At 33.8% G+C, this 25,256-nt stretch overlaps 2 protein-coding genes across 4 annotated transcripts; one reads left to right on the top strand and one right to left on the bottom strand.

The window, feature by feature from the left end:
* Positions 1–345: 345 nt before the first annotated feature.
* On the bottom strand, positions 346–3,387 carry LOC108980441 (receptor-like protein EIX2). 2 transcript variants are annotated; one of them, XM_035689997.1, is made up of 2 exons: positions 895–3,387; positions 346–525 (listed from the first exon to the last, which is right to left on the bottom strand). In XM_035689997.1, exon 1 carries the CDS (start codon positions 2,001–2,003, stop codon positions 933–935), a length of 1,071 nt encoding a protein of 356 aa, XP_035545890.1. In that variant the 5' UTR covers positions 2,004–3,387; the 3' UTR covers positions 346–525; positions 895–932. The 2 variants fall into 2 exon arrangements, with proteins under 2 accessions (XP_035545890.1, XP_035545891.1); XM_035689998.1 differs by having other exon boundaries at positions 2,968–3,387.
* Positions 3,388–16,510: 13,123 nt separating this feature from the next.
* On the top strand, positions 16,511–22,119 carry LOC108980442 (4-coumarate--CoA ligase-like 7). 2 transcript variants are annotated; one of them, XR_004801567.1, is made up of 6 exons: positions 16,511–17,569; positions 18,313–18,502; positions 19,540–19,685; positions 21,237–21,450; positions 21,563–21,665; positions 21,782–22,101. XR_004801567.1 is itself a non-coding variant. In XM_035690303.1 (6 exons), the coding sequence occupies exons 1-6, from the start codon at positions 16,568–16,570 to the stop codon at positions 21,893–21,895; spliced, it is 1,623 nt and encodes a 540-aa protein (XP_035546196.1). In that variant the 5' UTR covers positions 16,513–16,567; the 3' UTR covers positions 21,896–22,119. The 2 variants fall into 2 exon arrangements, 1 of the variants encoding a protein (XP_035546196.1); XM_035690303.1 differs by having other exon boundaries at positions 16,513–17,569; positions 21,237–21,304; positions 21,782–22,119.
* The last annotated feature ends 3,137 nt before the right edge of the window (positions 22,120–25,256 follow it).

Below are 25,256 nucleotides of genomic sequence, written 5' to 3'. Positions count from 1 at the left end.
CGTTGGGCCCAATAAGATCAAGTCATTCAAAATAATTATCCGGCCTCGTGGTTTATCGAATATTATCTAACCACCTCAATTGGGCTACAAATGAAATATTTGATCATTTGATACAATCCAGTATCATTGACTACACTCGACGGCCTTAAAATAATCTGTTCAGCCTATGGATCAATTTTTTTTTTTTAGCCAATTTCAATAAATTTATAGTTCGTAGGCCATATAGCTTGTTAGAAAAAGTTGGGCTTCATATAAAATTTGTGTGCTTGGCCCAATAATAGACTATTATGATATCCAAAAGTTGAGAAGTAGAATGTCTCTTTTTGTTTTAGAAGAGGACGGTACCCCAATTTTATTGATTGCCCTCATTTATAAAGGAGGAAAACTGTGGTTACAATCCGACTCCGAGGAGATACATATAATTAAAACCAAAACCCAGGCATCTAAAAACCTTTATAACCAAATCATCCAAATACACTTCCAGAAGACAGACAAATAACCTAAGATTAAACAACCTATGGCAACCTGCAAGGAAAAGCAAAATAAGAAAAATGAGATTAATCAAACCAAAATAAAACTTACCAGGCATCAAAGTAGAATGTTAGGAAGATAGTAGCTGTTTGAACAAGATAATAAAATTGAACAATAGAAGTACTCCCCTCGGGTTGTTGAGATTTTTAACTGAGAATTCAAAGGATGCAAGTTGAAAGCATTTAAGTATAAAGGCATGCCAATAAATATATATTCATAGTATATGCTAACATAGCATATATATATATGTGTGTGTGTGTGTGTGTGTGTATATATATATATATGGTAGTATATATGTTCAACTATATGTGGTTAAGGATAATTTATATATACGAATATAAAATAAAGGGATAGGACTTTTACCTTAAAATTTAACTTTACAAAGTGATCATACATAGAGCTTATGCCATGTGTAGTGCTAATGTCATTCGAGCATTGGAAGTAAGACGCTTCATTATATATTGTATGTTTAACACTGAAATGAAACACACTCCCCAAAATCCTCCAATGAATCCGAGAGTTGCAGCAACATAAAATCCTTTAGTTATAAATCCATCATCATCTGCTTGAACATTCTTATTCTTGTGGCCCCTAGTGCTCATGTAGACTGGATGAAGATCTTCTAGGCATTCTTTTGGAAGTGGAGAGCCACATAGTTTAGGATTTCCCAAAAACATAGAAGCATCGAGGCTCTGGATTTGAGTTCCTGTTGGGATTTTGCCGGATAAGTTGTTGATGGCCAAGTCTAATTGACTAAGAAAACTTATGTTGGAAATGCTCATTGGGATTTCACCACAAAGTTGGTTTCTAGATAAATCAAGAGACTGCAAATTTCTCAATAGACCGATCTTCCCAGGGATTAACCCAGTTAAATTGTTTCTCGATAAATTTAACGCAATTAACTCTGTAAGACTACTAATTCCTTCTAGAATTTCTCCATGTAATTTGTTACTGGAAAGATCAATCATCTTCACAAGCCCCAAGAAATTCTTGAACACAAACTCCCTTCCTTTCCATACCACTGATGCATGGTCCTTATAAGTTGTGCGTTTGGTATAAGCAGATAGGACACTTTGATTTGTAGACAGAGACATTGCAGTCAAATTGTAGATACACTCCGGAATAGTTCCCTCGATCTTATTCAAAGATAGATCCAAAATTTGAATATGTGATAGATGACATAGGTTCAAAGGCAAACGTCCATAAAGCTGATTAGATCGTAGGCTAAGAATAACCAAATTAGGTAGATTATCACCTATCCATGTAGGTACCATTCCTGAAAGACTATTTGTTCCCAAGTAGATGGTTTTCAACTCACTGCAATTCTGAAGGGACATCGGCATCTTTCCGACAAATCTATTGTGGCTTAAATGTAAAACATGAATCGAGGTTAGAGAGCCCATTGAGCTAGGTATTTTCCCGTAGAAATTGTTGTTGGCCAAATTAAGAACAATCAAGTCTCGAAAATACATCTAGCAATCTGGAAGCTCTCCCGACAGTGTATTGTTTGAGAGGTCTAAAACATCCAATAGCGTTGGAGTGTTGATTTCACATAGAAAGGAAATTGTCCCAGAAAACTTATTGTTCGATAGGTTTAGTAACATCACATTTGATGGAAAAGGTGGTATTGAACCATCAAAAAGGTTTGAGCTCAAATCTATAAGAGCAAAATCACCAAATCTGGAAGATGAAAAGTCTGGCAAGTTCCCATGCAACTTGTTGTTAGACATACATAATAACCTAGGAATGAAGTCCCATAACCAAGTAGGGACAATGTCAAAAATTCCAGCATTAGAAATATCAAGTATACGATAATTCTTTTGACTTTGAAGCCATTTTGGGAAAGCAAATCCCATTCTGCAATACCTCAAATCAACAATATCTAGTTGGAATGGGGGAACCCAGTCATAGCTGAAGCTCAAAACTAAAGAGTTATCTCCAAAATATAAATCTTTCAGTTTGAAGAGATTTGAAAAATGGGCTTCAGATATCACCCCTGCAAGAGAATTATTAGCAACATTCAAGATCTCTAGATTGGATAAGTTACCAATACTCTTCGGTAATAGCCCCGTGAAATAATTCCCATATAATCCTAAAACCTTGAAGGGAGCATATTAACTTGATTGGGCCAATTGAGTACCTGGCTGAGGTTGACACTACTCATGTCCAAGTGTGTTAAAGATGAAAGATGAGTTAGCCAATCAAGATTATTTGCCTCAGTTAGATCATTCCAGCTGAGATCCAGAGAAATCAATCCTGATAGACTTCCTAATTGTCGTGGAATGATTCCGACTATATTGGTATGTGAAAGATGCAGATGTTGTAATTTAGTGAGTGACCCAACAAAATTTGGGAAGGGTTTCCTGGAAAAGCTATTGAGACTTAAGTCCAGATAAGTCAAATGCCGCAATGCAAGTAATGATGAGCTTATCTCACCTTGTAGAACTTTACGTATTGGTTCAGCTGACCAATCAGCCTGGAGATCAAGAGTAAGAACATGACCTGTTCGGTTGCTACACTTAATTCCTTCCCACTTGCAACAATCTTCATCATGGTCCCAAGAAGACAGCCAATGGAAACGATCTACAAGGTGTTGTTTGAATTGGAGGAGTGCTTGTCGTTCTTCCTCTATGCATCTAACTTCAGAATCACGCAAATCGAAACTAAATCCAAGTTTTGTTGCATTACATGATAACAGTGCAAGTAGAAGCAGAAGTTGGAGATAACAAGCTCTCATTTTTTTACTCTCTATTTGGAACACTGATAAGAGATATTGAAGATGAAGCAGATATTGAAGATGAGAGATATTTGGAATACTGATATCCCAAAGTGAACTACTCCATTCATTTTGATAACAGTTTTATGTACGTACGACTAGATTTTTCCCGTCATAATGATGAAACTGTGGCGCGAAACCGTGTGGGGCATGAAAATAAAAGTAGTTTGAAACCGGGCTTCACAAATGTCCAGTAGTGGAGTTGAACAACCAATGAAATACGGAGGAGATGAGATAATTGAAAGGGAGATCTAGAAATAGAAGTTGTGATGAGGATTTAGCATTAATGAGGGAAAGCTAAAAGATAAAGTGATGGGATCCCAGACAATTGCCCAAATCAAGTTCCACCAAGCTGTAAGAAAGAAAAATAAAATAATCCAATCTTGAAAATTAAATGGAGGAAAACCAGATTTGACAAAACTGATAATAATGAGTGATAAGGAATGTAACAAAATTATTGAAAGGATTGCTTTTGAAGTTTTTTACTCAAATGGACAAAAAGTTGTCATTTTTCTTCTCTCAATTAAGTGCTTGATGTTTCATCCAACTACTTTTTGTATTCAAAGTTTGACTGGAAGCTTGGATGGTATGTTATTTTTTGTGGTGACTGGTGAGAGCTTATAAATTTGTATTATTAGGTATTAGTCACTGAATTTCTTTTCCATTTCGAATGCCTATATAGTGAGATCTTCTTTAGGTCTCGTTTGAATAGTGAGATGAGATAATTTTAGATAGAATTTAAAAGTTAAATAAATATTGTTAGAATATTATTTTTTAACATTATTATTATTTTAGTATTTGAAAAAGTTGAATTGTGATAATTTAGAAAAAATATTGTAATAATAAGAAAAGATGAAATAAAATCGTTTTTATATCCAAATGGTTTGAAAATAGTTTAAACTGTTAATACCTAAATTTCGTATTCTAAGATACTCTCAGCCAATTAGAAGTTCATGAAAGTGGACGTTTTACTTAATTAAAACACAAAGCACATATCATTCAAACAAAAGTTGAAAACGAAAGTGTAGTAGTTGTTAAAATAAAATAAAAATAAAACCCATAAAATTTTTAAGATATTGAAAATAGTTTAAACATAAATATCTTTACATTAAAAAGAAATAAAAAAAAAAAGAGAAATATCTCAAACTTATCTCATCTCTCCAGGCTAAAATTTATAGCTAATGAATGTGTTCCCTACTGGTTCATAGGTCGAAAATTGTTTGAAGAAAATAGTGGTTTTATGAAAATCATCGCGTGTGGTCCTCAAGCGCCACTCCTTTCGACAGCTCTTCTCAACACATGCACTATATCATTAGACTCGCCACTACTAGACCTTTTAGATATGACCTTTGTGACGGAAAAGAGGCGAATGTGCACAAATTTTAAAGTCTACCAGAGTTGGTCCAAATTGTAATTCGTTATTTTTCGCATCTATCTCACTGTTTTCTTTTTTTAGTTCCCTATTGTTTGTTAAAAAAAAAAAGTTTGTCTCTCGGATGTTTGTCTATAAAGGTTAAGTCTTCTCTTCCTATAAAATGTGAGGTTGAGTCTATGTTTAGGTAGACAGTGTTGTCTCTTGGACGTTTATCTGTAGAGAGTATCAGCAATAGTGAAGACCAGACCAAGTCACAAAAGAAAATAGTGTATTGGTAGAACTCCAAATTCATTATTTTAGTTTATGATGTCATATTTGATATGAGAACATCCCAAAATGTATACAGTCATGTATGTAAATTTCTCTCATGATGAATGACTGATGAGAGTTACCCTTAAAAAAAAGTATAACGATGCATTCTCAAATATTATGAGATATTTTTAGATATTTATTTTCAAACATCACTTAAAATAAAAAACTTTTTAATTATAAATTATAAAATTTTCATTTAATAATTCCCTAATTATTACATCTTCTTCAAACTTTTAAACAAAACACAAAAATAAATATAACTTTATCATGTTTCAAAATAAAAATTATATTTAAACAATTTTTTTAACTTTATAATATATATCGTTACTTAACTTTTTCTCTCTAATTTTCTAAAATTTAATAAAACACTTTAATTTAAACTATTTTACTACTATTTAAAAATGATTTAACTATTATTCATAAATATTTTAAAATATATTAAAGCTAGACATGCATGTATGCACTTGCTCGAATGAAAATCAATAGAAAAGAAAGAAAAACAATAACACCTGTTGGTCATTAATCGAATCAGATTGCGTTTAATTGAGAAATTTTAATTGAAAATTATTGTGGTACCCTTCTTGAAGATGACAAGAAAAGAGCTTCAATGGATGCCCTCAGAAAACAAGTATAAAAAACCATATCTTAATTTATGGATAGATCTTAAAAAACTGAATGCAACAAAATTGTAAAGAGGATTGCTTTTGAATTTGTTTACTCAAATGTTAGTCTCTAATTCCCATGCAGCAATACTCAAATGTTATTAAGAAAATATTTTTTTAATCATTAAATAAAAAAAAATTAAAAAAATGTCTCAGGACCACCTCTCGATGGCCCAAACATTTTCCATGTAAAAATTTCTTTGTAATTAATAGGGGTGTAACGAGTCTGATTTTGGACATATTTTAGAACCAAATCGGTATATATCGGAGTTGAGATTTGAAGAAGCGATATCGCACCGGTTACACTCCTAAATTGGTACTTCCAATGTTACCGGTTCTGATCCATTTTTTCCGATATATTATATAGTATATATATATATATATATTATAGTATATAATAATATAATGATAATATATTGTAGTAAATTATAATGTATATTATAATTGTGTTATAAACTATAGTAATATATTATAATATATAATATAGTGATATATTATAGTACATTATAATATATAGTGATACTATTAATATAACTACTAATACAATAGACTATAATGATAATATATAGTTATTTATATAGGATTTTAAAATTTAATATTATATTAATGATTAATTTATCATATAATACAAAATTATATATAATATAAAAAATATTTTATACAATATAAAAAATTAAAAAATATATATATATAAATCGGTCCAGTCCGGTGTTAGAAAAAAAAAAATCGGAATCGGTTCGATTTCGATGATCACTTTTGAAAAAAATTGACCCAATATCAGACTAAATCCATAAATTCGATCCGGTTTAATCCGGTCCAGTTTACCGACTCAACATTTTATTTTTTTCACCGAATAATTAGACGTCGCTGATTAGGAGCATAAAGGGACCCCAATATCAGACTAAATCCACCAATTCAATCTGATCTGATCCGATCCGGTCAAGTTTACCGACTCAACCTTTATTTTTTATTATTATTTCACCTAATAATTAGACGTCGCTGATGAGGAGCATAAAAGGACAAAAAGTTGAAGGGATCAGATTCTCGCTCTTGAAAGTCCAATAATTCCACACAAAAGTCTACTCGAATTTAACTCAATTGACCAAGTCAGTAATTTGCGTGTAACGTAAGGTGCTCATTTATTTGAAATAAATAGTAGGGGAAACTTTCCGTTTATTATTGTCAATTTCAAACTTTTATATACAAACGTTTTGTGTTTTTGGATGTAATTTTATTTTGAATATATGTATATATATATATATATATATATATATTTTACATATATATGTTATGTTTCACTTATTTGTTAATTATTTAATGTTACACCATAAGATCGATGTTTAGTTGAGAAATGATGATCAATTTATTTTTCTATATATAATATTATACATTTCGGCTTTTCAAAAATTTAGAAAAAAAATCTTGGAATTTTAAATTTAAGAAAAATTCAAAGTTTCTATTGCATTTCGGATTATATTATAAGAAGAACCTAAATATATATTTTATTATATTTTTCTAGAAAAGTAACGTTTTTAAAATGAGCAATGAGGGGTTGCAGAAATGTAATCTCGTCGTTTTGAACTTTATGAAGATCACCCAAACACTCTGAAACACAAACTCTGAAACTAGTTTGAAAGACGTATAAGGAATAAATTCTGAAACAGAAACTCTCTTCCTTATGATTCTCGAAGGACAAAAACAAGTTTTGCTCAACCGAGTTGGTGGGCTTGGTTTAACATTTATAAGCCAAATTAATCGAGAAACATGCATCAACAAAAAGTATTATTAATCGATTGGTTTTAAACTACTTCTTATCACTACAAGAAACAGCGCCTTTCCCGGTGCCGAAAATCGCTGCTAATAATCTCGAAAATCACTGCAAATACTTATTTGCAGCGATTTATGTTGCGTCGGCAGTCCGTCGCAGTTGCTGCGCCTTTTAAAAAATTTTCCAGTGAAATGAAAAATTCGTTGCGAAAAATTTTTATTTGCAGCGATTTTTTCCCCCGCAAATATAATTAATTTCGCCGCAAATAATTGCGAGATTTCACTCTTCTATCGCTGCGAAAAATTATTTGCAGCACTTTATATTGTTGCTAATACCCAAAAAATTGCAGTAATAGCGCATATTTTTATTACAGCGATTTTTAGAAACGTTGCAACTAGTGGCTTGCGTCGATATAAAGCGTCGAAAATTTTATTCGGGGCGGTAATGTTTGCCACAGTATATTATTTGCAGTATATTATTTGCAGTCTTAATGGATCAACAAATCCATTAAGACTGCAGTGAATGTTCGACACACTTTTAATCAGTACGAGCTGAAATGCATAATTTTTGTAATAAAAATTGTCATGCGAGGATGAAGGGGGAGAGCAATTTCTTAAAGGGAACCAGAAATACCTGTCGATGGACGATCTCGACCGTCGATATTGGCCTTCCCAAAACAATCACTCGTAACGGACCGCGGGGAGGCACTACAGATGGTTCGCTTCAAGTGTGGAATGAGGGGCCTGGGATTAATTCAGCTCCAGAATCGCCGGGCACAAACAGGGGCGTGAACAAGTTGGTAGGCCAAAATGGGGACGAAGGAAATCGGGATTTGGGGGGAAATAGGGATTTGGGGGGAAATCTGAACTTCGATGGAGGTATTGGCGCCGTTTACATTGAAATGAGATTCGCAGCGAACTTATGCGTCGGCAGAACATTTTGGGATTTTGCAGCGGTTTAATTCGCCGTAAGTATCGTTAAAATCACTGCAAAAGTAAAAAGAATTTTTACGGCGAAAACTTTCACCGTAAATAAGCATAAAATCGCCGTAAAAAAAAAGACAAAAATACGCACGGGTTGGAAGCCGCGTCGACCAAACCTATCGCCGTGAATAATGACTTATTGCGGCGAGATTTATTGCAGCAGACCAAAAATCGCCGCAATAGAGCCATTTTCTTGTAGTGTATATGTATTAATCAACACATTGTCTTGCAAGAAATAACCTGTCCTTGTTCTTTTTCTTCATAAGAATATGCCAACATATTATTTATATAATAAATCCAACATGCATATATATAAGCATCTTTCAAAACGCAAAAAAGCAATAGCAGAATACAGAGTCTAAAATGCGCCATATTTCAAGAGAGTCAAGATCTATGCAAAATCATACTCGAATTTAATTGGATTGATCCTAGTCAATCCAATTTGTGTTTAACGTAAGCGGGTCAATTATTTGAAAAAAAAAGTAGTGAAGACAGTAGTTCAAACTTGATCTATATCTAAACCCTTCTACCCATTTTCATGTTCCACAATCACATCATCCATTCATCGTAACCAAATTTTTTGTATCCGATTAATAAATTTTGGTTATTTGAAAAATTATTTCAATTGATAAAAGTTGTTTTAGAATCAATTATTCTACTTTAAAAATTATAAAGGAAGAGCGACAAGGATTAATTCATAATTCAATTCAAATAAAAAATACCTTATTGCAACAAGAGAAATAAGTCCTAAGTCAAGTAATGCTACTCCTCATCCTTCCAACCCTCATCATCCTTTCAACCCTCATCATCCTTCCATCATCCTATAATGTGGTATTAGGTGATTGAAAATTATTTATTACATTTTACTTGTAAACCTATTATCTAATACCACATCATGAGATGATAGGAGTTGTGATGATGAATAAATTTTTTCTTTGAGAATTTTATTTTTGCTTGGAAAATAGATACCTTTCATGTCATCCGTCGTCGCATTCATATAATCAGTGTCATGTCTTTTTCATGCTGGTCACTCAGATCGACATCCGGTTAATTACCCTATCGTATCATTCACGTACTTTTTATAAATTTTGGAAATTTTGATTTCAAACACTTTTTTCTTGGGAAAAAAAGAACTAAATTAACTGTAGTTTATATTTTAATTAGTTATATGTAAAGAACTTAGGTTATTAATCAGTTTTTTTCATTCTTTAACTTTAATTTTTAATTTCTTTGAATTTTAACTTTTTAACTATATAATTGTCTTGATTTTTAAGTTGTAGTCATTTTATCATGATTTTTGTAACTTTCTATATATGGTATCAAACAGCGTGACAAGTTTTTTTTATTGAAAATTAAAGAATATTTGAGACAACATATATATTTTTTGTTCTTACACAGTAATGTGAAACATTATTGAATAATTTTTTTTTTCTTTTCATTCTGAAAGACATCACTTTGTCTTAAGACAGATTTAACAAACCCACAGTCTGTCCTAAGATAGAATTAAACAACTCTACAGTCTATCTAAGACGAAGTAGATAACACACTATAGACAAAATCAAGAGACTGTGTTTTTTTTTTTAAACCTAAAAACAAAGAAAATAATAGAAAATGTAAAAGATACATGAGAAAATAGCGACTTACAGCTTGAAAAGCTGTAGATCCGCATTTTCAACCTTAAAGGAAATAAAAAATGCAAACACCGAGACAATGGTAGCGCGTGAGTGGCCACCTTGGAAGTACGGTAGAACATCATGTCTGAAAAAAATGATGGCCCTGGTCCTAGAAAAGCCGCACATGGCTGCGATAGAGATTCGCTTGCGGTGGCACGTGGATATCACTCGCGCACTTTGGGCCGTGCGCGTGGCTCACGCGCCACTCTGTTAGACGAGATTATGTCCGTTAGAAGAATCGGCGCCTTGGAAATCTTGCAGTGGGGCACGTGGTGTTCGTCTGGCTCTAGAGAATAAGATATCTGCATTTTACCCTACTTTGAATGAAAAAAAAAATCAAAAAAATAAAAGAAAAACTAGAGAAAAGAGGGAGGAGGGATAATAAAGGAAAGGAGGAGGGAGGGAGGAGCCAAAGCTCCATCACCCCTCCTCTGATCTGAGTTTTTTGAAGGGGCAAGGGGCTGTGTAGAGTGAAAAAGAAGGGAGCAACAATAGGATTTTAGCTCAACCGAGTTGGTGGGCTTGGTTTAACATAAGCCAAATTAATCGAGAAACATCAACAAAAAGTATTATTAATCGATCGATTTCAAACTACATCTTATATATTAATCAACACATTATGTTTTGCAAGAAAGAACTTGTCTTGTTCATTTTTTTGGTAAGAATATGTCAACATATTATTTATATAATAAATATTTTCAGATTTCTTTTGTTGAAATAAATCCAATATGTAAATAAGCATCTTTTAAAATGCAAAAAAATAATGGTGGAATATAGCGTTTAAATTTATGCAAATGCTTACTCGAATTTAATTGGATTGACTCGAGTCAATCCAATTTGCGTGTAACGTAAGGTCAATTATTTGGAAAAACATGTGGAGAAGACATGAGTTCAAACCTGATCTATATCTAAACCCTCATACACGTTTTCATGCTCTACAATCACATCATCCATTCATCGAAATCAAATTTTCTGTGTCCGATCGATAAATTTTGGTCATTCGAAAAATTATTTCAATTGATAAAATGTTTTTTAGATTCAATTATTCTACTTTAAAAATTATAGAGGAAGAGTGACAAGGATTAATTCATAATTCAATTAAAATAAAAAATACTTTATTGTTGATTTACATAATTTATTGTTAGAATATTATTTTTTAATATTATTTTTATTTAAAAATTTAAAAATTTTAAATTATTTATTATATTTTATTTAGAAGTTTAAAAAATTTAAAATAATTAAATGAGATAAGATAGTTAGATTATGAAACCAATAAACCTTAACTCTATTTAGCAAGATGGCGACAACAGATGTCCATTATGTACAATCATTTCTATTTTATTTTATTTTATTTTTTTGCTTGGAAAAAGAGATGCCTTTCATGTCATCCGTTGTCGTATTCATATAATTGGTCATGTCGTTTTCATGATGTTCACTCACATCGACATCTTTTACCCTACCGTATCCTCCACGTATCTCTTATAAATTTTGGAAATTTAATTTGATTTCAAACACTTTTTTCTTGGGAAAAAAAGAACTACATTAATTTTAGTTTATATTTTAATTAGTTATTTATAAAGAATTTAGGTTATTAATAATAATTTTTAAGTTTAATTTTTAATTTCTTTGAATTTTTACTATATAATTTATCATAATATTTGTTAACTTAATTTCTATATTATTTTCTTTTATTAATCTCTTAAGTTTTTGCTACTGGCCATTTGTAAGCATTGAAAATGCTTATATGTGGTATGTATTTGACAATATGTGTTTATCACTAACTAGTATAAAACAGCGTGACAAGCTGTCACTAAATAATTTTTGTTGAAAATTAAAGAATTCGGACGAAGGGACCATTAAATATATTATATATAGAATGTTGACAAATGTTTTATAATCAAAGTGCCAAATCATAACTGTTTCTTATGTTCAAATCTAAAGTCGAACTAATAACATGGATTGATCAATTTACGTACTGAGGCCTCTATTCCGTTTCTCAAGTTCATCAGTCAAGTTCATCATCTACCACTTATTAATTATGAGAAATTTTATTTACAGTCTCCAAATATAGATTATATGTGCAAACCCTTTATTAAATAGAAAAAATTACCATTTTGATAAGGATATTATTGTAATTTTAAAAAAAATTTAAAGACAAAATTAATTAGACTTGCATACAGTCCCCCATTTGAGAATTGTACGTAGCATTGCTCATTAATTATTGAATATAAAAAGTGGCTATCTTGCCGTTTAGATTTAAAATTACATGCCTTAAAAATAGTAGTTGACTTGTATTCTGTATGCCCCAGATCAAAATTATAATGTCTCGTTATGAATTGATTTAATTTGTTCTACATTAAAAAAAAAAAAAATTACATCACATTGAAAAATACTTGGAAATAATTACAACAATTGTTTTTTAACAATTGTAAATGAACAACAATTAGTACTTTGGAATAATAAAAGAATATTATTCAAAAGTGAATTAAAATCTACGAATACAAATTAAAAATAGTTCATTTGTAAAGCCAAATTCAATGGTAGTACTATATAATATGTGCCTCGTGATCAAGCGATTCACATACCACTACAGCCAAATTCAATTTGAGAATATGTAAACACTAATATATATTTCCTATATAAACTCCAAAAGTTTTGTTTGAGAATGTTAAGAAGATAGTGTTAAATATTTTAACATGAACATTAATAATTAGATCTTTAATTTTCTATGATCCACAATAATAAAACAACAGTAGCTAAAAGACGTACATTTCTTTATCTGTTTGATAAAGAAATTAATCTGACTATGAGAAAATGATCACCCTAGCAACTTAACCTCATAAGTGTCTCTCGATGGCTAGAGGCACTCTAATGTTGTAGGTGAGAACTCTGTAATCCCTCAGTACTATTTATAAATTTTTGATCATCAAGAAATCTAAGACTTTGTATTTAACTGTGATTAGAGATATAGAGTTAATTTTATCTCTTAGAAGTTTTCTTATTTCATTATAACTCATTTATTAACTAATAAGTTTTGAGCTATTCCAAACTCTATCAAGATGGGTGTGTGAGGCACAGAGTTTAAATACAACTTACAGATAGTAACTATTCAAACATGGCAGTAAAATTGAAGGGATTCAAGTAGAAGATACAGACACATCATGATCACACACAAATTTTTAACAGATAATTTAAGTATTTGTTTGGATGTAAAATATATATATATGTTGGATTAATCTCAGAAAAAATTATAACTTTTTTTTAAAATCTCAAAAAAAATTATATTACCATACGCATATTTCATCCTTGAAAGACTCGAAACTTAATCAGTTCTTCCATACATCCATCTCCCGTTAAGTGTTTAACGAACCAAAATGTCACCTTACGGATAATTATTTGATAAAGATCCTTGATCAGTTATAATCCCATCATCATATATCATTTGTCTGATTGTCGACATTCCTGCGGGTTCTAGTGTCATTGAGATCATCATCAACTGGATAAAGATCTCCCGGACACTCCTTTGGAAGTGGAGAACCACATGATAATTCAGGATTCCCCATATATAAAGGCAGAAGCATTGAGGCTCTGAAGTTGAGTTCTGGCCTGTTGGGATTTTGCCAAATAAATTTTTATTGGACAAGTCCAAATAACTAACAAAACTGATATCTGAAATGCTCGTTGGGATTTCACCATGAAGCTGGTTTCTAGATAAATCAAGAGATTGTAAATTTTCAAGTGGACCGATCTTCAATATTATTGGCCCAGTTAAATTGTTTTTTGATAAATTCAAGGAAACCAACTCTGTAAAACTCGTAAATCCTTCTGAAACTTCTCCATGTAATTTATTACTTGAAAGATCCATAATCTATACAAGTCCCATCTAATTCTCGAACATAGACATCCTTTCGCTCCATATAAATGGTGCATGGTCTGCATAAGCACTTTGAACAGAATAAATTGCAGTCACTTGTGCTCCATTTCAGAGACATTGATGTCAAATTGTTGATGCACTTAGGAATAGTTCCCCGATCTTGTTTAAAGAAAGATCCAAGAGTTTAATATTTTATAGGTAACATAGGTGTGAACGCCCAAAAGAATCCATTTCCGGAAGTGGTGAGGTGCGGAGCCCTAGACGATGATCCTATTTGCGGTTGTAAGGTGTTTGTGTATTTAAATGCAGTGAAAATAAGGAGAGATTGACACACGGATTTACATGGTTCGACACTAGGCTTGCGTCCATGGGAGTTTGGAGAGGGGAGATTCTATTATAATGTGATTGCTTACAGTCTTTCATAGCCTCTCATTTCTCATTGTACAATAGGAGCTAGAGATCTACTTGCTGGAAAATATGTTCACTCTAGAGCTCTCTGTCCAAAGGTTGGAGAAGAAGTCCCCCATTGAGTTGTCTGGCCACTTGCTTTTAATTTACCCTCTTCCCATGTGCGCCTTGGTAGTGGTGAGGGATGTCTTCTTTGCGTCTCTGACCGTCTATCCCTTTCTTACTTTCTCCTAACACCCCCTGCCTTCTGACACCCTCCCTGCCTCCTGACACCCTCACCCTCTTGTCTCCTCTCTCTCTCTCTCTTATTTTGTCTGCTAGTGATGGCCCCTTGATGGGCTGGACCTTGAGAACAAATTTGGGCCTGGTGTATTTTACTCCTTCACAATTGCTCGTGATTCTTAAGGGCAATTTGTTCCAAGAAAGACCTTGAGAATCTCTAAAGGTAAAATATGCAATCGAACTGATCCGCCCTAATTTGTAGATAAATAAATTTCGAGAGCTGGCCCTGGTAATTTGTTCCTCTCTTGCTAAGCAATGAAGATATGGGCTCGACCGAGTAGAGCACGAGCGTGAAGCCTGTCTTGACGAGGTAAGTGGGAGGTAGGCTCGACCGAATGGAGCATGAGCATGAAGCCTGTCTTGGTGAGGTGAGCAGGAGGTAGGCTAGCGTGTAGGGCGTGAATACGTAGCATGACTATGGTGGGAGATGTACTCAACTGCGTAAGATGCGTAGGGCGCGAGCACGTAGCTCGGACTTGGCAGGAGATGGACTTGACCGGTTGTTGCGGTAGAGTAAGAATAGAGTTGGGAGGAAAAGAAAATTTGGTTTGGTTGTCAAGTGAAGAAAAGGAAAAGGAAGAAATGAAAAATGCAGGGGCTGGTAATGGCTTTTATTCATTCTATGAGATCTATTCCTAATATCATGGATGACTTAGGTGTCATCCTTCTATTAGAGGGTATAAAACTCACGTAATTACCACGTCCGGTAATCTTACTAAATTTACTTAAATAAGAAATTTAATGAATCTTTTACAAACATTTCGGGATTGGAGCGTTACATCTCATTTGCCCCGCCCCCACCCACTTCAATGGTACCAAAGGTCTATTTTTATATAATTAAAATTATAAATTAAAATTTATAAATATGATCATAATTTTAAAACTAATAACTAATATAATCATAATTTTTAAATTTGTTTGACTTGTATTCATGAGTTTGTATTGTTATAGTTGGCTGAGGTTGGACTCAACCCGCCTCTCACCCCCGCTGGGATGCCAGATGTTGGGCGGGTGGCAGGTGGCAGGGGCCACCCGCATTTGGGGGACGGGGGTTTGGCCCGCCCATGCGGAACGCGCTGCCCTGCTGACCACCCCAAACACGTGATGTTCTGCCAAATTTAAACCTCTGTTTAGTCGTCCAAATATTAATTGCCCATCATTCGTTTGACTGTCCCCATAACTCTCCACATGCCGACAACGATATATCCCATAGCAGATATGCCAAAGTTATAGCATTGAAACTTTTTAGTACGATTTTTACGATAGATTGAGAATGTTACCCTCTTGGATAAATATCTTTTAATTATGTAAAATATTTAGATATCTATCTTCGAATAACAAAAATTATTAATATAAAAGAATTGAAAGAAAATTTTCGCCCAGGTTGTTATACTCTCAGTACTCGAATTTCATCGATCGTCTTTTTTGTCTTTGTCTGGCTATGGATCTTTTCTGTAGGTTTTTGTTTTCGTTGTCCAGCATACCACCAAGGCTTAAACCTATAACGAAGTTATAATATAATATAAAGAAATGATATTTACAGTGTGTAAATATCTTATAATTATTTTTAAAAAAATAAATAAATATGAGATCACGTGAAAATAAATAAATTTTTTTAAAAAATAATTATACGATATTTACGTATTAATATTAATATTAGTCAGTATTAATATTAATATTAGTCACTCGTCTCCAGGCACTCACCCACCAACCTCATATCACGAAATGAAATATGGCAACAACGAAGCAAGAGAATTTGTTCCTTGCGTACGTGCTGCTGAAAGAATATTAGTTCCCATTTTTATGGGCTACTGACCAGGTCCCACTTGATATAAGTGTCTATAATTTCTCGTATATATACATGATTATGTGTAGAGCTCGTTTATAGCTCTGGAGTCGAGCTATTGTTTCCATCCATTAAAGATGGAGAAATCTGGGTACGGTAGGGATGGCATCTTCAGGTCTCTCAGACCACCGCTGGTGCTCCCCAGTGATCCCAACCTCTCCATGGTCTCATTCCTCTTCCGAAACTCTTCTTCTTATCCGAACAAACCGGCTCTCATCGACGCCGATTCCTCCCAGACCATGTCCTTCTCTCAGTTTAAATCCACGGTCATAAAAGTCTCCCACGGCTTGCTCCGCCTAGGCATCAAGAAGAGCGACGTTGTCCTCATCTTTGCCCCGAATTCAATCCAGTTTCCTGTCTGCTTCCTTGGGGTTGTCGCAATCGGCGCCGTCGCCAGCACCGTCAACCCCGTCTACACGATCAACGAGCTCGCCAAGCAAATCAAAGACTCTGAACCTAGGTTGATTATAACCGTACCCGAATTATGGGACAGAGTCAAAGATTTTAACCTCCCGGCCGTTTTTTTGGGGCCCGATCATTCTTCTCCTTCTTCAAACGTCATCCATTTCGACGACTTGGTTTTAGCTGGGTCCGGGAGCGGATCCGATTTCCCGCTCAATGATGTGAAGCAGAACGACGCAGCGGCGCTGCTATACTCCTCCGGCACGACAGGCACGAGCAAGGGGGTGATACTGAGTCACTGGAATTTCATTGCAGCATCTCTGATGGTGACAATGGACCAGGAGCTTGCTGGGGAGAAGCACAACGTGTTACTCTGCGTGCTTCCGATGTTCCACGTCTTCGGGCTGTCGGCGATAGTGTACTCACAGCTGCAGATAGGGAATGCAGTGGTGTCCATGAGGAGGTTCGAGCTAGAGAAGTTTCTGAGTACGGTGGAGAGGTACAGGGTGAGCCATCTGTGGGTGGTGCCGCCGGTGATACTTGCGCTGGCGAAGCATAGTGCGATCAACAAGTATGATCTCTCATCCTTGAAGCATATCGGGTCTGGCGCCGCGCCATTGGGGAAGGATATAATGGAAGAGTTTGCCAGGAAGTTTCCACATGTGGTGATCTTTCAGGTACTTTGAAGGTTGACATGTTCCTGATTTTTGGATTAGTAATTTTGTATTTGTATTAAATAAGAGTATTCGTTTGTTTTTATCTGAAAGAAATAGTGATTTTGGATATGAGTTTTATGATATCTATTTATTGTTATTATTATTTAAAAAAAAATTATAGATATAATTGATAACCCTTGAAGAGCCGAGCAGCAAAAATTTGACCCACTCTGTTTGGTCAGTGGTCGGGGAATCCAAACCCTTCTGCCACAGTTATAATATAGGAAGCACTAGCCAAAAACTCCATCCTCATAAGTTTCTAACTTTGCTCACAATTAGGTTCTATGTGGAACACAACTATTTTTAAATATTCTTAGACTACTTCACTACTATTTACAAACTAGTTACTACTATTTCACTAAATTGACAAACTATTTCACTATTATTCATAGATCATTTGATATATTCTTCACCTTGTTTGGACTCTGTACAATCAATAGTGAATACTTGAATGTAGTAACACTAACATTTTTATCTTTGTAAATTGAGTTCATATGTTTTACTTGGTTCTGTTTTGTCTCTAGAATGTCATGTTTTTCAGTTGACCCACTTCAAACATTTGAATGTGTTAAAGAAACACAGAATCCTTGCAGGAAAGATAATCTTGGCGAGGAATATTTATAAACTGGGAATATTTATAAACTGGCTTTTGGTTTTAAAGATCATTCTGTGCATGTTGTTCAATTCGAACATTTTTATTTCAGGGGTATGGGATGACAGAAACTTGTTCAGTTATTTCTATTGAGAATCCAAGAGTAGGCATTCGACATACTGGTTCAGCCGGAAAGCTTGTTTCCGGAGTTGAATCCCAAATAGTCAGCGTAGATACACTGAAGCCTCTCCCTCCCAATCAGTTGGGGGAGATATGGGTTCGGGGGCAGAATATGATGCAAGGTACTGTTCTGGTTCTCTCTCTCTCTCTCTCTCTCTCTCTCTCTCTCTGTTTTCCTGCTTCAGACTATATCCTTCTTCTTCAAAGAGTTTATGCTCTTTGATAAGAAAGTGAGAGCACTAATCCCATAATTGCATTGCATTCAGGTTGCTCATCGATAGGGCTAAGTAGCCATTCTCCTGCCATTATGAATGTTGCAACGATTAGATATACGATCTTTGTAAAACATTCTGTCATACCATTCAATGTGGGACGACTAACATAGAAAGAATTCAAGTGAAAATCTAGTTGGGCTTGTATTGTGCAGGAAAAAAAAAAAAAAACCAAGAGAAAAAAAACTCTAGCAGGTTTATTTATTATTTTGTTTATAAGAAATAGATTTCATTTCATTCCATAAAGGAAGTTACATCTGTGACTCAAGTTACAAGCCAAACTAAAATCTGTTGTATGCTTCTCCTACACAAATTTCTTTGCGACGGGCATTGTCTAAACTTCAAAAGAAACTCTCAAAAAGAGAGTATCATTCTCTGTATAAAACAGAGGAAAAACAACCCGCATCAAGACTCCATCCTTTGTATAAAACAGAGGAAAAGTGAACAACACACCCATCCTCCCAAACAGAGCAGGTTTATTAGTTATATTCTAGTTATACTTCTAAGAGTCCTACCACTTTAGTTTCCCGTATTTTTCTTTTAATTTTTTTCTCTGGTATTGGTGTACACTGTCAAATTAGGTGTTGTATGAAATGTGGAGGCATATCCAAATGGGTTGTCTGAATATATGTACCCACTTTCAATCTCCTAGCCAGTTACTTAGCTAGAACATGGCTGCCCTGATCACTGCATGGAGTGCAATGTTTGTGCTAGAAAGGATCATATGCCCCTCTCATCAACATATTTGGTTATGCATACCATACACAAGTCAGTGATATTTAACAAGTGGCCTTTCGTTACAGTTGCACCCAAGCTCTGCATTCTAGGCATTCATTTGCCTACTGTTCACATCAGATATGTAAACACTATTACTGCAAAACTTTCAGGTTATTACAACAATCCACAGGCCACCAAACTGACCATTGATAATAAGGGTTGGGTACACACAGGAGATCTTGGATATTTTGATGGAGATGGACACCTTTATGTTGTTGACCGAATTAAAGAGCTCATCAAGTACAAGGGTTTTCAGGTAACTTGATAAAATGGACTTTCTGCTGCCACTTGATGTTGCATGTCATCATAAGCATATATTGATAGGTTATGAGCAGCTTTCTTGTCCTTCTTATATTTAATTCATTGTAGCCACTAGAACGTGCATTTTAATATGGACTTTCTTTTCTCAAATAATGGGCTCTATCTTGAAAGGTTGGGAGAGACAAATTTTAAAGCTTCAACTACCCATAAAGAGTCACCCGACAGAATAAGTTCTCATTCGGGAGCCTACGTATTGATAGCCATCACTGCATTTACCCATCTTGCTCCTTAGGCTAGCACCAACTGCCCTAATGGAAGGCCTAAACCACATGGTTTATATTCTAAAAGGACTAGTCAATAATACAATTGGAGTCATTTACAATTTCTAAATGCTATATATTTTCTATGATGTGGCCCTTGGAAATTAATTTCTTGCATATCTGAACTTCTTTTAATTTGATTCGTTAATTAAAAATAAAGCATTTTATCGATATTTTTGTAGCTAAAGCATTTGTTATATAATAATAGACTTCTCCTGTTCCTGCAACCACTTTCGTACTTAGCTTATTTAGCTTTTTGAGATTATGCAATGGAAGGGGCTTATCTATGGATCCCCCCTACTCGCAGAAATGAATGAATCAGAAGGGGCCAATACCTTAGAAATTAGTTTATAAACAATGTTCCAAAGACTCATGGAGCGAAACTCACCAATTTTTCAGAATTCTTGGTCTTTGGGATATGAGTACAATTAAGCGTGTGGTTTATGTCATGTGGAATTTTCCTAGAATTTAAAACAGATGAAAACAACATGCATTCAGAAGTAAAAGCCTACATCATCTTAACCCGGTGCCCTGCTGCATGGGATGCATTTCAACTACTGTTACTTTCACCTTTTACAACCTTAAAGACATGAATAATTCTTGCTTTAAATAGGAAGACGATCCAGTTATGAGGACATAATGAGTAATTCTTGCTTGGAAATTCTGTATCCACTTGTTATTAGCTGCAAGTTGGTCCAGGCATTTTTTGCTTTGAAATTCATCCATTTATCACTCAGCTCAATCACGGAGGGAAAGTGTTAAGACAAACATATATAGATAATTGAATATTATAGCTCTTTCCATTAGCTTAAAATTTTGAGATAAATGATGATTTCATTCAAAGGCATCCTTATTCTGTTGTTTAAGAGTAGGATTTGAAGTCAAAACCTCTACTCTGATATCATGTAAAATCAGCACTAATCCAAAAAATTTAAGCTGATGAAAAGTTATAAATTTAATTATTTGTATTATATTCTTTATTTGTCCATCCAAAATAAATGAAAACGAGGCTGGAAGCAGTTCATGGAGAATATGTAATTAATTATTGTTTTAATTTAGGTTGTTGAACAAACAAGGTTAAACAAGTTCCTACTAAACAAAGCTCCCATACCTAAAACTCATGTTTTCCTCCTTGTGCGTGGGAAAAGTCCATATTTATTGTAGTGTTTCCATATTTTACCTATATTTGTTTTGATATTTTTGCATGTTTCTTCCATTCTCACTAGATTGCACCAGCAGAACTCGAAGGGTTGCTTATTTCTCATCCTGAGATATTAGATGCTGTGGTCATCCCGTAAGTTCAACACATGCGAATTCAGTATGACAGAACGAATTAACTCTTTAAAAGCCTATTGTATATATAGAGTAATGATACAATCCTAGAACGTGCTAGCTTTGCGCAGTTCTATGAAAAAGTGGGATTTTTCATTTGTATCCCAGGTATGCCACACTTTCATCAAAAGGACTACATGAGACTTACACACAATAGAACTGTACGAATTATTGCCCTTTGTTTAAATCATTGAAAGTTAAAGACGTTTCCATTTTGCAGATTTCCTGATGCTGAAGCTGGTGAAGTCCCAATTGCATATGTTGTTCGTTCCCCAAGCAGTTCACTTACCGAAGAAGATGTTATAAACTTTATTGCTAATCAGGTAAGAGGCCCCTCTTAAAAATGTAAATTTAGGGTCAAATTTTATTACACTTGTGAATGGCTACATGCCAAAATCATTGCCTTGCATCTGTAAGCCGACTATCTTTTTTGACATAGGTTGCACCTTTCAAAAGATTACGGAGAGTGACATTCATAAACAACGTTCCTAAGTCTGCTGCTGGAAAGATCCTCAGAAGAGAGCTCATTGAGAAATTACGGTCAAAGGTGTGAAACTAAGCGAATTATATGTAGCCGATTCCAATGTTTGCTGTAATGAAGAAGATAGTCTACCAGGAGGGGCAGAGTCAAGATATTGTAGCCATTATTTTCTCTTAACAATTAGAACCAATGTTTTGAATACCGTACCGGACGTTGTACCGGTCAAGGCACTGGAACGAAATATTTCGGTATCAGTACCGTTTCGAGATAGCGTTTCGGGATAACGTTTCGGGATAGTCGATATATAAATAAATTATATATATAAATATATATAAAAATTATATTTCAAAATAATAGTTTATATATAAATAAATTATATATAAATACATATATATAAAAATTATAAATAGTCTAGTCTAAATTAGGGGTTAAAATATAAATTTGTAGTATGAAAAAATGAAAAAAAAAAAAAACTTACAGGCCGAAATATCGGCCGGTACAGGTCGAAATTCAGTCCGAAATGGTCGGTATCGGCCGGTACGGCCGGTATTTTAACCGGTACGGAATAGATATAATACCTGTACTAGCCGGACGGCAGAAACGAAAAATTTCAGCCATACCGGCCGGTACGGTACGAAATTTAAAATTTTGATTAGAACATGTTCGTTACTATCCTTTTTTTTGTCGCAAGCTTAAGCATCTAAAAGGTGTTGTTCAGTACTTTGGATATATCTTACAACCATAGCAATATATTTGTGCATATGCAAATTTGTTATTTGGAAGTTCAACAAAATGATGAACAAAGAAAGTATGTATTAATTTCAAAATTGGATTGTATAGGATTGTATGCCGAATAAAGATATATATTGAAATCCAAACTAGATTGTGGTTTTCTTCAAGAGTTTGAGTTTGGTTCAAGTTTACTACATTGACAACCCCTACGGATTGGTTCTAAGTGATGGCTTTGGTCTTGGTAGTATGCTTCTTCCAGGTCTAAGATTTGAATCCTCTTAATCCCGTTTGGATAGTAAAAGTGTTTCGTTTAATCTCATCTCATCATTACAACTTTCTCAAATTTTTATACAAAATATAATAAATAATTCAATTTTTTCAAATCCGAAAATAATAATAATATTAAAAAATAATATTCTAATAATATTTTATTCAACTTTTAATTTTTATCTCAATTCATTTCATTTCATCTCAACTCACTATCGAAACAATACCTTAATGCAAACAATTTAGGGTCAATCGGATTATGTTTGGTGCACTTGCGAGAAATTTTTTTTGAGGGTCTGTGCACCCCTGGATTAGTTGGGACTTGGCAGATTAGCTGTTCAAGTTTGATTTTTAATTTATTTATAGGCTTGTTTCCATTAATTATAATATTTTTTTAAAAGCCATAACTTAGAGTCCATGTAGAACATTTTATTTTACAAGATATTCACAAATATTTTAAAGAAATACTTGTAGGAATGTCGAGTAGACCAACTACAATGACATAAAGGTAATGTGAATGTTTACTTTTGTAATATATCAGAAGTAAGAAGTATGTGGCTTGTTGAAAGACCAGTACTTTTCATGCTATAAACTGACGGTGGATGATGGATCTTCCACTGTATATTCTATATTGCCAAATACATGCTTTGGGTTTTTACGTAAATGTAACTAAAATCTGAATGCCCCATTAATTGATGCTGATTTGATGGCCATTACATTCAATATTACTATGTATGTTTTCTAGATGTTTGTTCCCTGTTGGTTTTGCTGCTAATGTTGGTTTGTCTTCTCAACCATCGATGCATAAGATAAGAGAGATACTAAATATAGTTATAGAGTAAAAGTTTCGTACATTCTATTTAAAAAAAAAGTGGCATCCACTATAAAAAATTAATTTTTTATGAGTCTCTTCTATATTTATCTATTTTTTTAATAGAAATAAACGGCGCTTATATACTTTATAACTATATATAATATTTTTCATAGGGTAATGTACCAGCCAATGCAGTTAGTACTACACAGCTTGCACACTAGTCCGACTACTACATATTGGCATTTCATCTTAGAAATGATTAAAATATTTTATGTAAAGTGGAAATAATGTAAACCATTACTATTATTCAATGTATCGGTTCGGTTATCTAGATTTAAATTAAAATGTGTCTTGGTACTTGAACTAATGTATGCTTTTTAAGGATATGAGCCTTAACCGCTTCCCAACCAAACAAAAGGTTGTGTCCTTTGGTGAATTAGAACATTTTCAATGTATTCTCTAATATTTGAGAAGTTGTGACTTCTCAAAAGTGCTCATTCATTTAAGTTGTGACTTTTCATAAGTACCATTTTATTTATGTGATGTGAACTTTCACATGTACCATTTCATTTAAATAAGTTGTGACTTTTCACAATTACCTTTTTCATTATTTATCAATAGGGAACCCCACTCACAAATTCATGAACTCCAAATTCTCTACAAAACTTAGAGAAACACCTCCTCCTTCTCTTTGTCTCTCTTTCTTTGGGCTTTGGCTATTTTATATTGGGTTCAAGGATCTTCTTTTGTGTGCACTGACGAGGAGATTAATGAGAACCGACGTTGTTGTATCTTGGGAGTAGATTGTCAAGAAACCTAGTGTATGTTTAATATTGGAGGCGACGGAATCTACTCTAAGGAAAACGTCTATCATAACATGCCTCAACATCGGGTTCTCTCTTTCTAATTTGTTTATGTTATTTTACATATTTTCTAGTTTACAAAGTATTTCAGAATATATTCCCAGCAATCTTAGAGTAGAATTCTCTTTGTTAAACTATATGTGTGTTTTAATTGATTGGTTACCACCATGACTTCAAACGAACCTATAGCATTCGAGAAATTTGGAGGAATCAATTTTAAGCATTGGCAAGAAAAGATGAAAATCTTTCTTACAATGCTTAGATTATATTTTGTTATTGAAAATGATAATCCTTCTAATGATTTACATGAGCCCGCACGTACTATTGAATTGCAAACATATGCAGAAAAATATAATTTGTGTACACCGTAAGCCAATTTCTTGGTTTCAAGATAGATGATTCCAAATCTGTGGTAGAACAAGCTCATGAATTAACTATTCTTTACCATGAATTGGGCCAATGAGAAATAAGTATTACCGAGCATCTCCAAGTTGCTTGTACAATAGAAAAGTTGCCTCATTCATGGAAGAATTTTGACCTATTTCTTAAACATAAGACTAAGGAGAGGTTTTGATTTAGAGATGAGTTGAGATGATTTGTGAATAGTAGAATAAAAGTTGAATTGTTTATTATATTTGGTGTGAAAATTTGAGAAAGTTGTTTTGGTGAATTATTTATTATATTTTGTGTGGAAATTTGAAAAAGTTGTAATGATGAGATGAGATGAGTTAAGATGAGTTGATGTGGGTTTTGAATC

Source organism: Juglans regia, chromosome 5, assembly GCF_001411555.2.
Source record: "Juglans regia cultivar Chandler chromosome 5, Walnut 2.0, whole genome shotgun sequence".
NCBI lineage: Eukaryota > Viridiplantae > Streptophyta > Magnoliopsida > Fagales > Juglandaceae > Juglans > Juglans regia.
The sequence above is the reverse complement of the archived record's forward strand: the minus strand, read 5'-3'. Positions and strand labels throughout refer to the sequence as shown.

Coding starts and splice junctions, on each gene's coding strand:
- LOC108980442 (XM_035690303.1), top strand. CDS start 16,568: ATGGAGAAATCTGGGTACGGTAGGGATGGCATCTTCAGGTCTCTCAGA. Junction 19,686..21,236: donor TCAAGTACAAGGGTTTTCAG/GTAACTTGATAA, acceptor CATTCTCACTAG/ATTGCACCAGCAGAACTCGA. Junction 21,305..21,562: donor TTAGATGCTGTGGTCATCCC/GTAAGTTCAACA, acceptor TCCATTTTGCAG/ATTTCCTGATGCTGAAGCTG.
- LOC108980441 (XM_035689997.1), bottom strand. CDS start 2,003: ATGTATTTTCGAGACTTGATTGTTCTTAATTTGGCCAACAACAATTTC.